The 13,172-nt window shown below is 44.4% G+C and overlaps 1 protein-coding gene across 3 annotated transcripts in view; it reads right to left on the bottom strand.

Annotated features, from left to right (window-relative positions):
- The window catches only part of COL4A6 (collagen type IV alpha 6 chain), a 294,528-nt gene that overhangs the window by 25,918 nt on the left and 255,438 nt on the right, over positions 1-13,172 (bottom strand). For 2 of the 3 annotated variants that reach the window (XM_084790553.1, XM_084790555.1), the window contains 8 exons: positions 12,300-12,404; positions 10,161-10,321; positions 9,293-9,472; positions 8,405-8,588; positions 2,826-2,897; positions 2,533-2,640; positions 1,357-1,578; positions 832-993 (listed from right to left, as the gene is read on the bottom strand). In XM_084790553.1, coding sequence (XP_084646679.1) covers positions 832-993; positions 1,357-1,578; positions 2,533-2,640; positions 2,826-2,897; positions 8,405-8,588; positions 9,293-9,472; positions 10,161-10,321; positions 12,300-12,404 — 1,194 coding nt within the window. The remainder of the gene's footprint in view (positions 1-831; positions 994-1,356; positions 1,579-2,532; positions 2,641-2,825; positions 2,898-8,404; positions 8,589-9,292; positions 9,473-10,160; positions 10,322-12,299; positions 12,405-13,172) is intronic. The other variant, XM_084790554.1, reaches the window with a different exon arrangement.

Raw genomic sequence — 13,172 nt, 5'->3', positions numbered from 1 at the left:
AGAACTCCATAACAAGAAGGGAATACAATGGAAACTAACCCTATAACAGGGTTCAGGGATTCCTGGCCCTGTAAGTAAGGCCATGTTATAGTGGATAATCAGATAATTCCCCAGTGGGGAACCTTAGTCGGTTAGCTTGCAGGCAGAGGGGGGCCGCGGGGTTCCTTTGTACTTCCGCAGCTTATATGAAGACCCCAGAAACAGAAGGACAAAGGAGATCAAACGGATATTAACGGCTCTGCAAATAGCTCAGCTTCAGTCACTTAGTCAGAGGTGCAGACTGGGAGGCAGAAGGAGAACAATGATATTTAAAAAAAAAAAGGTGAACTGCAAATATTAGGCTGGGACCGGTGGATGTCAGTCCTCATTATTGAGTGAAAGCCACTGTTTGCCCATGGATCCTCAGAGGCTTGTTCTCCTGACAGGAGGGCCACTGAGGCCGGAGGGGGAGAGTTCACACAACTCCAGCTTCTCTGTAGCTCAAAGCAGGCTTACCACAGTCCCAGTGAGGGTTCAACGCAACTCAGCACAGGGTGGGTTCTTTACAAGAGAAAGGCCAGAGGCAGGCCAAAGCATCAATAGGGGGCAGGAGGCCCTGGAAGAGGGAAGTGACTGATATTTGCCACCATAGTTCAGAAGCTAAACAGTAGCAATGTGTTCTGCCTGCCATGGTCAGGGTGATTTGGGATTTGAAACTGGAGAGCTTAGGAAAGGCGAATCCCTGAGATGCTGACCACATCACACTGCCACTATTAGTCCCCAGGGTGCCTTGGCCTAAATAAGGCCTAGCTAAAGTCTGTCAAGTTGGGGTTCTTCTTCCAAAGGACCTACCTGAAATACCTGGAAGGCCTGGTGCTCCTGGGAGTCCAGATGTGCCCTTGTTGCCAAATGGATCACTAGACCCTGAGGGTCCTGGCTGTCCCGGTGGTCCTGATGCTCCAGAGCTGCCCCTCTCACCTTTGGGGCCTAGTATACCAGATTTGCCATTTGAACCTAATAAAAAAAAAAAAGAAGGGGCAGATGTTTATAGACTGGATAACAGGGAGGTGCTGGGTCATTAAACCGCCTTCTGATGGGAGGGCTTGGCCCAGGATTCACCTCAGGTGACCCTGTCCTCTCTCATCAGCAGCTTTGCAAGAAATGTGACTATTGGTTACATACGATAGGAAAATGGACCCCAACCACATAAGGAAAATCCCCCTCCAAAGAGTGACAGAATAGAATGTGCCATTTTAGCTCCCTAATTAATTAATCATCCCAGATTCAGCCATGCATTTCATGCAGATATTCATGCAAAGACAGCAGTTACTCTAAAGCTTTCTGCACATTGTTAAGTAAGGGGTCAAGAAAAGTCACCCTTCGGTCCTGGAAGGCCAGAGTCTCCAGGAAATCCTTTGTCCCCTGGTAATCCGTGGAGGCCTTGCTCCCCTGAAGCACCATTTTCGGCACCAAAGATGTCACCAGTGGCTCCCTTGGAACCTGGTAACCCTGGGCTGCCAGCCTTCCCAGGGAAGCCATCCTTTCCAGGAAGCCCAGGGAACCCGGGCAATCCCTTCTCCCCAGGAGCTCCAGGAAATCCTAAACGTAAAGAGGCAAACATGAAAAGGCCATGGATGGTTAGAAGCAATCTGTCTGGATAGAGGGCTGAGACCAATTTCTCTCATACAAAAGCTAGTATATTAATAATGATGATCAATTTCCATTCATTGGAGGACTTGTGCAGAGGTAGGGACTACACCACAGGGAGTGGGAAGACGGTCTAGCTCTGTGAGGCTGGGAGTAAGCACCGCGTATCAACCTTCTGTTCCTGGGGATCAGTTGTTGCTAAGAGCCCAAGTCGCACCAAGATCTTCTGGTCAAAGCTCAGTCCTTCCTGCAGTGTTTAGCCATCTGCTGTCATGCCCTCCCTCTTCTTGAGTGGGCAGGAGAGAGTGGAAGGAACTGAAGCAATGGTAAACACAAGAGCGTGGTACGACTCTAAGAACAGTAGAACAACGGCGCTTCAGAAGTTATAGTAAGCCTGGAGTTTCTGCTCCCTGAATGGGTTAAGAATGTGTGTGCCTATCAAGCTCGCAGGCGATGCAGGTGCTGAGCCAGGGCACAGTTCTGGAGAAACAGTGGTCCACTGCAGTCCCGAGGGGCTCAGGTTGGCACAGTTCTGGAGAGGGGAAGAGATGGGTAGATTCTTTCCGACTTATCTGAACTTCCTCCTTTGACCTCTAAAAAGCTCATCGTACTGCCACAGGACTGGGAAGCGGACAAGTGCAGCATCCTGGCTTTGCCACTAGTGGCTTTCTGAAGCATCATTGCCCTTATCTGGGAGGTAAGGGGTTGCCTCCACTGGTTTTATAGGGCCCTCATTGCCATGTTCTGCTCTCATTCCAGGGCTCTCCACTGCGCTTTGCCTGCAAGCGAATTCAGACCATCTCAGCCACACCAGGGAACAGACCTAGCTTACTGTTGTTGGAGGAGGATGAAGACAACCCATACATGACAGCCACACATAGGGAAGCTGATGGCTCCTTTCCTTACCTGGCAACCCCGGGAGGTGAACTAACCCTGGACTCCCAGGCCTTCCTTTACTTCCATGAGTGCCAGGTTTGCCTGGAATTCCAGGGAGGCCCCGAGCTCCTTTAGAGCCTGAAAACCCAAATGGAGGTAGTTAGATTGCTGCTGTGTAATCAGGATTCCTACTCTGTCAGCTTCCCCGAGCCTCACTTCCTAACAACACACTCTCCAGAAGAAGCCCCCCTTATTGGGATCCTCTGCCTCCTTTGATTCAAGCCCCTTAAAGTGTGCTGACTCTCTCTGGCCTCATTCCATACCTGGGAATCCAGGAGCTCCAGGAAATCCGGATGGACCATATGACCCGGGAATAATACAAGGCAAGGTGATTCCTGTAAATGATGACATATGCAGCGTAAACTCACTAAGTCCTCTTTTTTTTTCTATTCTATTTAATGGTCAAACATTTTCTCCCAAGTCAGCAGCTAGGAGCACACACTAAAAGCTTGACATATGAAGCTCTTGAGAGACACCACCAGTGCAATTGCTTATCCTTGTTCTTGGTGTTCAGGTTGCGAGAATGTCACTTATCGAACCATTGGTGCCTGATGGGCAAATAGTCACCTGGGCAGAAGGTGTTACCTAACAAATAGTCTTAGAGGTGGCCGGTGCAGGAACGGCAGTGAGCAGCAATTATTTGCTTTCATTCCCTTGGAGTCTCTCCCTAGCATGGACACTTGGGTTTTAGCACTAAGGGTTCATGATATCACATTATCAGAGTACATATTTTGAAGCCACAACGAAGTTTACACCTAAACTTCTTTTTTTTTAAGTTTTAAAGTTATTTTTAAAATTGTATGCCTGTGTGTGTTTTGACCGCATGTGTGTCTGAGCACCACATGTGTGCCTGGTGCCCATGAAGGCCAGCAGAGGGTGTTAGATCTCTCAGAGCTAGAGTTACAGATGGTTGTGAGCCTCCATGTAGGTGCTGGGAATTGATGCTAGGCCCTCTGGAAGTAAACCACTAAGCCATCTCTCCAGGCCAACACTTTTTCTTGCAACGATGTTTTCTCCAAACCATACACTCCTTTAAAGCAGTTCATGTTGAGTCTACTGAAACTTATTGGCCTTCCTTGTTCAGATATGTGTATGTCTAAACCAGGCAAACATTTAAGACCCCTGGTCATGACAGACAAATTGTGTCTCTGCAGCTCCTTATTGGAAACTGTAAATTCTGCTACTCAGGGAATAGAGCTAGTCAGCATCAGTATTCAAGGGGTTGAAATGAGCAGACGCAGGCTTCTCTGGAGGAAATTCTTCTTTGCTCATTCACACTACAAATAAAGAGTCTGTAGGATCACAGAAGGGAGGTTTAATAAACTACCAGTGACAGATTGTCTGTGGACTTCCTCAAGTGCCATTTATAAACAATTGCTATGCTAATTAAAATTAGCCTGTCTCGTTCGAATAATCTCCCAAGGTCTGTCTTAAACCACAGAGCCAACAGTTCCAATAAAACTCTGTAGCATTTGTTTGCATTTAAAAAACGAAGAAAGAAAGAAAGAAAGAAAGAAAGAAAGAAAAAAAAGTGGCTCTGAAAACTACCCATACAGCCTAGGATTACTTTTGAAAACTATGTGTAAAGCCTAGGATTGAGAGTGCTTACTCAAGTAGCTGGCATTCCTCCTTTCATTCATTTCTGCTCTCCAATATGAAGCCTTGCTTTAAGCAAATGACTTGCTTTAGTTCTAAGTCAACATTGAGAACTGAACAGTGTAATGTACTGGTTATTCTGGGCCCATGAGCCAAGCAGAGCTTAAGCTGATGTCGTATTTCTGTTCCTACTTACGTTCTCTGAGCCTCATGTGTCAAAGGAGCTCATGAAGCAGAGACAGAAGCACCGGATGCAGAGCCTGATACCTTTCTGCATGCTCAGTGAATGGCTGTTCTTATCTTCCTTAAGGAAAGATGCTCCTGTCAGTCTCTTGCTTTCTCACCTTAGTCTTGTGATTGTACATGGTAGCTTTACAGACATTGTGCCCTTGTGGCCATATTCCCACGGGTATCAAAGATGGCCATACACATGAACCCTCTTCTATGTGTTTTCACAATCACTTCCATCACGGCAGGCACTGAGGTGGCAGAGCCATTTCTCAGAGGTGTTTGCCCATTGTGGAAATGTGTTGTACTGACAGGCACCTTGGAGTGAGGTGCTTCAGTCAGAGAGGCCTTCTAATTTTGTACTCTGCTAGGCCCAGAGTTTTTGAAGGAAGGGAAAAAACCTATCCCTGTAGCTAGTGTTATGAGAAGGACCCTACACAAGACTCTCCTGCCCTCCTACCTACATAGCCCATCAGTTGCAATGTGTCTGTCTCTTACTATTGTGTTTCTGTTGCCTTAGTCATAGGCCACAGGACAAACTGAGTAAAATATAAATATCCCTGAGAGAAGTGTAAATATAAAGCCACTCATTTCCCCAACACATCAAACCAGTTTCATAGATTTTTTTTTTCCACCCATGAGAACCATATCAGAGCAAAGTCTTTGAAAGATGGAGCTCAGGCCAGCCACCCATTCTAGGGAAGAAAAATGCTAATAAAAGGAAGGTAGACAGAAACCAAAGAAATCAAGGACACATTCACCTTCATAATTTCCTCCCTCGTAATTCAGACTACACTGTATTGTATTTTGCAAGGGAGGGGGCGGGCTTTAAAATTGTGGGAAGGTTAAGGCCTTCACATCGTACCGTATCTGGATTTTACTATTTATTGTCATGTTTTGGGCTTCCTATTTCTGAACTCAGACCACTATCAATAAAGCAGAAGCCAGCTCTAGCCGTGTTATGCTTTAGAAGTGCAAAAGATGACCACATTATTCAGGACTCTCACCATGGATGCCAAAATTCATCTGTAGAATACAAAGGACCTCTAGTTTTCTGGAGTCTATCATTTCTCTTTATTATGAGATCAGATAATAGAGACCAGACTTGCGGCTCCTTGCCTCACAGGGCAAACTATAACCCAATAAAAGTTCAGAAAACACAATCAGTTAGAGATCGGTCAATCCATCAACATGCGTGGTGAAGGAAATCAACCCATCTCAGGGCCTATATATCCACTTCCTTCTATAGTTCCTAGGAAGTACGTGTAAGGAGCCTTTAAAGCAGTATCAGTGGTCAGTGGGAGCCCCTGCATCCCAGCCTCACAATCGCCTTGCCTCCAAAAGGGTGCAGTGTAGTATTTAAGACATTCTGAGGGGCAGAGACAAAGGTGCATAGGTGAAAAGAAGAGAAAGAGCACTGTGCCTCAAAACCTTGATGTCTGAGAGCCGGAAGACTTAGTGTGAGCTGTCTCCACCTTCTGTGTCTAAGTCTCTATTATAAATATTTCCTCTGCGGCAGCAAAAACTACAGAAACCTATCAAGGAGAGAAGAAAATGAAACCAAGACACATGTTTGTTGAATCCTAAGGGAGGTCTTGTTCACAGCCAGGGTATATGTGCCAACCACATTCATCGTGGGGATTGAGTGGAGTGCTGGCACCCACACATGATCAAGTACACAGAAGCCACTTGCAGTAATAACTTGGGTGACAGATTACATTGAGAAGTGGCAGCCAGAGCCTCTACAGGGACCATCAGTTGTCAGTGTGCTCAAGTCTGTAATAATTCACACCATTAAGTTGAATAGAGAGCTTCTGGTGACTACATACCCTTCCCTGGCAGTGCAGATGTCTAATCCTGGACTATCACTAGTAGGTGTAGGAAACATTTAGCATATTACTTTTTGTGGCAACATAAATAGTTATAATACATAAACCAGAAGCCTCAAAAGTTGCATCTAAATAATTGGAAAGAATACTACATTTGGTGAGTTATAATTAGTTTCTATAGAGAAAAAGAAGCGATAATCTTCTAAATGAAGTATTTTCTGCTTGTGATGGTGTACACCTTTAATCAGAGTACTTGGGAGGTAGAAGCAGGTTGATCTCTGTGAGTTCAAGGCCAGCCTACTTTACAATAGTGAGTTACAGGACAGCCAGGGCCATGTAAAGAGACCCTGTCTTAAAACCAACAAGCCAACCAACCATACAAACAATACCCCCAACACAAAAGTAAATAAAGTATTTGTTTGAAAATTCAACTACTTCCAAAAGTACGTTTTCTATATAAGGTACCTTCTAGGCTAGGCTTACTAGCACTGTCTTCCTGAGGACTCTCTGCATCCAGGAACTAGTAATGTTTGGGATAGAAATTATCCCATGGTTTCTTCCTCTCAAATAAACAAATAAATTGTTGACAACAGCTCAAAGATTTGAGGGTGTACATGCTTATAGGTGTCATGCATTGAAACCAAATTTAAAATGTAGTTGCCTTCAAAATGGGCTGAGCTAGAGAGAGCCATCAACAGCTGAAGAGCAACAGCATGACCACAACTCACAGCCCCAGGGGATAGAATGGAAATAAATTTATTGCTGAAACCAGAACTTCTCAAAGGAATGCCAATATTATTTGATAAGACACGAACTAGGGAAGTAGAATGCTTTCCTAGGTTGTGCAAGACCCTAGGTTGCATCCTTAACATGACACATAAACACACAAATTCCTCCCAGCTTTTATCCTGACTTGACTTGATTTCCTGACTTGATTTCAAGAATCTTGAATGATGATTTAGCCTGTGCTGTCGTGATTATTACGTCAATTAAAATAGATTTAAAATAAGAAAATATAAGACATGATATCTTATTTTTATCTGTAAATCATTCAAGGTTACTAGGAAGAGCTTTTCTTCCACAAGTAAATATTAGTCTCCTAAGGAGTGCTTTATTCTGCTGTGCAGGTCGTGAGGATAACAAGTATCATGTTCTTTAGTGTCTAGAGACTTTACAATGTTGCTGGTAAAGGGAAAACCATTGATAGAAGAAGGCATAATTTAAATAATAATGATATGTTGTAGAAGTCAAAGGAAGGCTAAATGTGAGAAGGTATTTAGTTGTCAGCAATGTGCATGAATAGAATTGGATGGGGAAATCAGTAAGGAATAGAAGAGAAACTACTTAGGAAATTGTCTTTTGTTCACTTATCTGTTCAACCAGACATCCATCTTTTCTGAAAGCATATAGGTATTTGATAAACTAGGTATGAGATAATGAAACTTACAAGCAAGAAGATAAAAGAAATAGTGTGAGTCATTTCCGAGTAAGAATAGGTAACTTTAAATTTCCAAACTTTGATGACAATAAGATGTGTTGTGCCACTAATAATAGGAACACAGAAGTCACAGAAGACAAGAGCTGTGATGAACAGCTGTTCTGACTGCCCAAAAGACAAGATATAAGATAATATGAGACTTTCATAATGTATATAAGCAGGAATGTTGCCCATTATATTCTCTAAATGAAGGGGGAAAATAACTTATCTAAAGGGGAGGGAGTTAGACATCATAGAAGGGTTAGGTTAGAATCTCTGACCGATCTGAGGTCCTGTCAGTTGGGAAAGGGTTTTTGCCTGCGGATGGTATGACCATACAATTTAGAGGGCTATTCATCAAGCTGTCCACTAACTACTTTGAAGGTATTTGCAAAATAGAGTCATCCATCCTCTCCTTGAACTTTTCTATGGCCTATGAGCTCATAAACTGTCGAAGTAAATCTGTGACATTTTCAGAAAGCTCAGTTAGGAGGTTGTTCATTAAGCAGAGCTGAAATCCACATTGTTCTACCTTCTAAACTTACCATAATATAGTTATGATCCATTTCCTACTTGAAAACTCTTGATGACTACCTGTAGTGATTACAGCAAGCCAGATCTCCATTTCTGACGCATTTTATACATATGAGTCATGACCATTCTTCAAAAGGTTGCTTTTCTAAGTCCAAAACCATCTGATTGTATGACTCACCTTGAGGTCCACGGAAGCCTTGTTGCCCTGGCAACCCATCTACTCCTTTATCTCCAGGAAGTCCACGGGGCCCAGGAAGTCCTGGCATCCCAATTCCTGGTGGTCCAGTTGGACCATCATGGCCCTTTTCACCAGGAAGTCCTGGTAACCCCCTGTCACCTGGGAAGCCAGACCCACTGTCTCCCTAGAGAACAAAGAAAGAGAGAATGAATGATCATTTTCAGCTTATCTGAAAAGGCTTCTAACCGAAGGAGAGAGGTAGGCAGTGAACAGTGTTTTGTGAAAATTCTCCATCATTCTAGTTTAATGATCAACCTCTGAGTTTTCTTAGTGAGAATGAGTCTTGTCAACTCTGGATGATCTAAAGGTCGTAGATGGGACTACGGCAGTGGTTCTCAGCCTGTGGGTTGCCACCCACATAGGGGTTGCACATCAGAGATTTACATGACAATTCATAACAGTGGCAAAATTACAGTTATGAAGTAGCAATGAAATAATTGTATGGTTGGGGGTCACCACAACACGAGAAACTGTACTAAAGGGTCACAGTGTTGGGAAGGTTGAGAAGCACTGGTCTAGGACAAGAGATCTGAGGATGAACATGACACCAACAACTCTTGAGGTCAAAGAAAGCACCTGGATTACATGGAGGAGGGAGCCATTAAGAAGTTGATTCGTTTTAGGTTGATGTGGTTAATTATTCCTAGCACTTATCAAATACTTATCCTGAGGACAAAATTCTGATTTTTTTAGAAAATAAAAGCATCCATCGAATCAACATGTCAGGGAGAGCAGACTCCCTGCTCTGCCTCATTCCAGAATGCAATAGATTCTTTATGCCCAGTAGTATGTTGGTAGAGCTAAACATTCAGGAAAAGAGCTCCATACCTGGATGCCTGGGAGGCCTGGTAAACCTGGTATTCCATCCTTGCCTGGAGCTCCTGCCGTACCTGGGGTCCCCTGGGGACCAGGGTCACCTTTGTCTCCTGACATTTTCAATCCTCTACTGACAGTTGGTTCTCCTTTCTTTCCTTTGAGGCCTGTCTGACCTCTAGGTCCCAGTAAGCCCTGACAAAGAAACAAATGAGAATAACGAGGAGGTACAGACTTCACAGATATGACCTGAAGCTTGAGGATATTTTTGACACTGCTCTGGGTATGTGATTATGTTGCCATCTTGGATAATTACTTCACATTTTCTGTATCATTTTCAAATTTTGAAATCTATGAGGACTGGGCTTCATCTTAACTCCTAAGCATCATCATCACTCTGTCAGGCAAATCTAAGTTACCATGTGGGAGGGAGAAGTGGTGGGGGTGGGGGGGAGGTAGGTTAAAGCAGAAAGATGCTTTAGAGCACATCTGGTCTGATTTCTTCATGTGACAAATCAAAAGCCCATAGGTTTACTTTCAAAGTTGCTCTTAATTTACTCTCTATGGAAATTTTCCGCCGTTAATCCATCAACACAATTCCCAATTAGAGCTTAGACTTACAAAAAGTGCTTGTTGCTTTTCAATTTTTGAGGGAATTTCTTATGTTCCCGATTATCGCTGTGATTTGTTACTTGCCAATGGTAAACAAGAATTGATTTGGGTAACTGCATGAATTTAGCCAAAACTCTCCAGAGATTGTTGGCATAGATTTGTTTTTATCCCTGTCTTTCTTTCATGTGTCTTAGGAAAGTGATTGATGGGGAGTGAAGACCATTTGAAATGCTGCATCCCTCCTTCTGTGACAAAGTTAAGTAAGACTTACTGGTGCCCCTTCTGGGCCAGATGCACCCCTAGAGCCTGGATCTCCTCTAGTCCCTTTAATGCCCGGTAAGCCGATGAGACCTTGTGTCCCAGGCAGGCCTGGTTCCCCATGTGGTCCAATGTTGGAGACACCACCTTCACAAGCACAAAAACCTGAGTCTCCTGGAGGAAAAAACAGACAACATCTAATAAAGTAGGTTCTTTTTTTCCAAGAATGGTTATCTGTGACTTCATAAGCTAACTTTGGGGGAAAATCATGGTTTTCAGAGACTCAAATAGACTAAGCTGACTGTCCATCAGAAGGCATCTGTGTTGGGGAGATGTCGTCCAGCTATCAGTGAGGCTCATACTGAGAACCACCAATTGCCATGTTAATAACTAAGAGTCTAGAATCTAATTTGTTCACATATACTTATGTAGGAGTTTCAGTGAAGTGCACATTTTGTTGTTGCTGTTGTTGGGTTTTTTTTGTTTGTTTGTTTTGGTTGGTTTTTCAAGACAGGGTTTCTCTGTGTAGCCTTGACTGTCCTGGACTTGCATTGTAGACCAGGCTAGCCTAGAACTCACAACGACTTGCCTGCCTCTGCCTCCCGAGTGCTGGGATTAAAGGCGTGCACCACCAGGCCCTGTTGTGAAGTGCATTCTTAAGGACAGGTCTCAAGTGGTGCAGGCTGGCCTCAACCCATGTAGTTGAAGACGACCTTGAATTTCTGATTCTTCTGCTTTCACCAGGGGTGATTACAGACATGTGCCATCCAGTTCAGGTTTAGTAAAGCACTTGAGAAGATATACCAAGGAATCCTAAGCACACAGCCTAACCACCGGCAGTGTTTCCATGAGCATGGGCTACACAATGGAAAGTGACGAATGTGGATGGCTGCATTTCTGGTGATCCTGAAGGAGCTCTTCTTACTTTTAGAAAACTGGGGTGTTGGAAACTCTCAGAGAATGGTCTGGTCTAGTCCTCAGTGTAGTGAAGACTGAGCTTGACTGCACTGAAATCCTAAGCAAGGGAGAGTTTAGATTTTTTCGGGTTACGGATGATTATTTAGCAAAGTCTATGTAAAACAGTTCAAGATCCAAAGACCACAGAGTCAGATGCAGTTTGGATGCCCAGCATTTTGAGTAGGCACAGTCAATTTGTATTTCCCCAGTGTGATCCTAGACACACCTCGCCCCGATGAATCACCTGTGACATTGGTTTATAAGGCAGCTTGCTGGGACCTTACTTGCTTTACTGGGGCTAGGTGGCCTTTTCAATACCTGAGGTCTGGACCTATACAGAGTCCTCAGGTTAATGGTGTTGGGAAGCAGTGCCTAGCTAAAGCCTTGCAAACTGGGATTAGCTGTGCTGGTTAGCACCCTGGGATGCTGACAATAGCTTTTGTAGGCTCTGGGGTGGAAAGAGCATCCCATAAGCCTCTTTTCTTTGTCCTGTGTGATCTCCATTTCCAACTTCATTCTTACAGCCCTAATTAGAAAACTTCCAATAATCAGGGGAAGACATCCTATTGGCACTCTAGGTGAGAGAAGCATGGGAGAATGGGGAAATAGAAGGATCCAGAGGGTCCTAGAAACCTACAAGAAGAACATTATGATGGGCCAATCTGGGCCCAGGGGTCCTGTTCAAACTAGGGCACCAGCCAAGGACAATACGTGCAGTAAACTTTGAACCCCTATCCAGATCTAGCCAATGGACAGGACATTCTCCACAGTTGAGTGGAGAGTGGGGTATGACTTCACATGTACTCTGGTGCCTTATATTTGACCACGTCCCCTGGATGAGGAGGCCTTGTGGCACTCAGAGGAAGGATAGCAGGCTACCAAGAAGAGACTTGATACCCTATGAGCATATACAGGGGGAGGAAGTCCCCCTCAGTCACAGTCATAGGGGAGGGGAGTAAGGGGAAAGTGGGAGGGAGGGTGGAATGGGAGGATACAAGGGATGGGATAACAATTGAGATGTAATATGAATAAATTAATTATATATATATGTAAAGAAAACTTCCAATAGTCCTATACCCTAACCTCTCAAGATCTTATGCTTACATTCAGGTTCCCAAGACTTTTGCTTTGATCTGTCCCGTTAAAGCCTCTCTAGGGATTTGGGGGAACAAAGATGTTCAAGGGATGAAATCACCTTTTATTCCTTTGAAGCCTTGATGTCCTTTTGGACCTTGTTCTCCTCGAAGACCAGGGAACCCAGGCTCTATGATTGACAGGGGTCCAGTCCCAAATGCGCGACCTGCGGAAATTAATAAAACACAAAATGTTAGAGACTGATGTAAGCCTAAGGACTCATCTCAGTCCTGAAGGCCTGGGTACTTGAGGCGCAACACACAGAGTAGAGTAGGAGCAAAGTTATCCTAGCCTGGGATCCCTGCCAAGTCTGCTGTGAAGAGCCAGCAGGACTCTTAACTTGGCTCCATTCACTCTCCTAGCAGAATGACTGTTATGTCCCACACACTGTACCAGCTTCTGGGCATTCAGAGATGAACAAAGCAACTCAATAACACAACAGTGCCAGTCTCTAATCCAGAAAGCCTCCTCTGGGCAAAAGAGAAAGCAGGTGCCAACTGCAGTGGTCAGGGGATTAGACTGCAAAGAAACATGCTGGGCAATGCTTCCACCCTTTTTCACAATCCAAAATCCATCTAAGGAGAATAGCTCTGTGTATATATGACTGCCTAGCTCTATCTCACGCTGGGAATAGAACTCATTGCCTTGCAAATGCCAAGAAAACACTATCAAACCAGACTCCACCTCCATGAAGGCTTTTAGCAGACGCCTGAAGGATGTAGGCATGGTTTCTCCTTCCTCTGGTTCTCAGCTCACCTGACTGGTGTTCCAGTTCTGCTTTGCTTGAATTTGAAGAGCCAAGGTCCTGGTGGGGGTGGTGGGGCTTGGAGTGGGGGTTGGGGAGTAGGGCACTGGCTGGGGACTAGGGTAGGTGGGTGCTAGGAGACGTGTGGACCAGAAGTCTGATAAATACAGAAGTTGGTGTTGGCTCATC

Source organism: Acomys minous, assembly GCF_964271855.1.
Source record: "Acomys minous genome assembly, chromosome: 7".
NCBI classification, from domain to species: domain Eukaryota; kingdom Metazoa; phylum Chordata; class Mammalia; order Rodentia; family Muridae; genus Acomys; species Acomys minous.
This window is presented reverse-complemented; position numbering and strand designations above follow the sequence as displayed.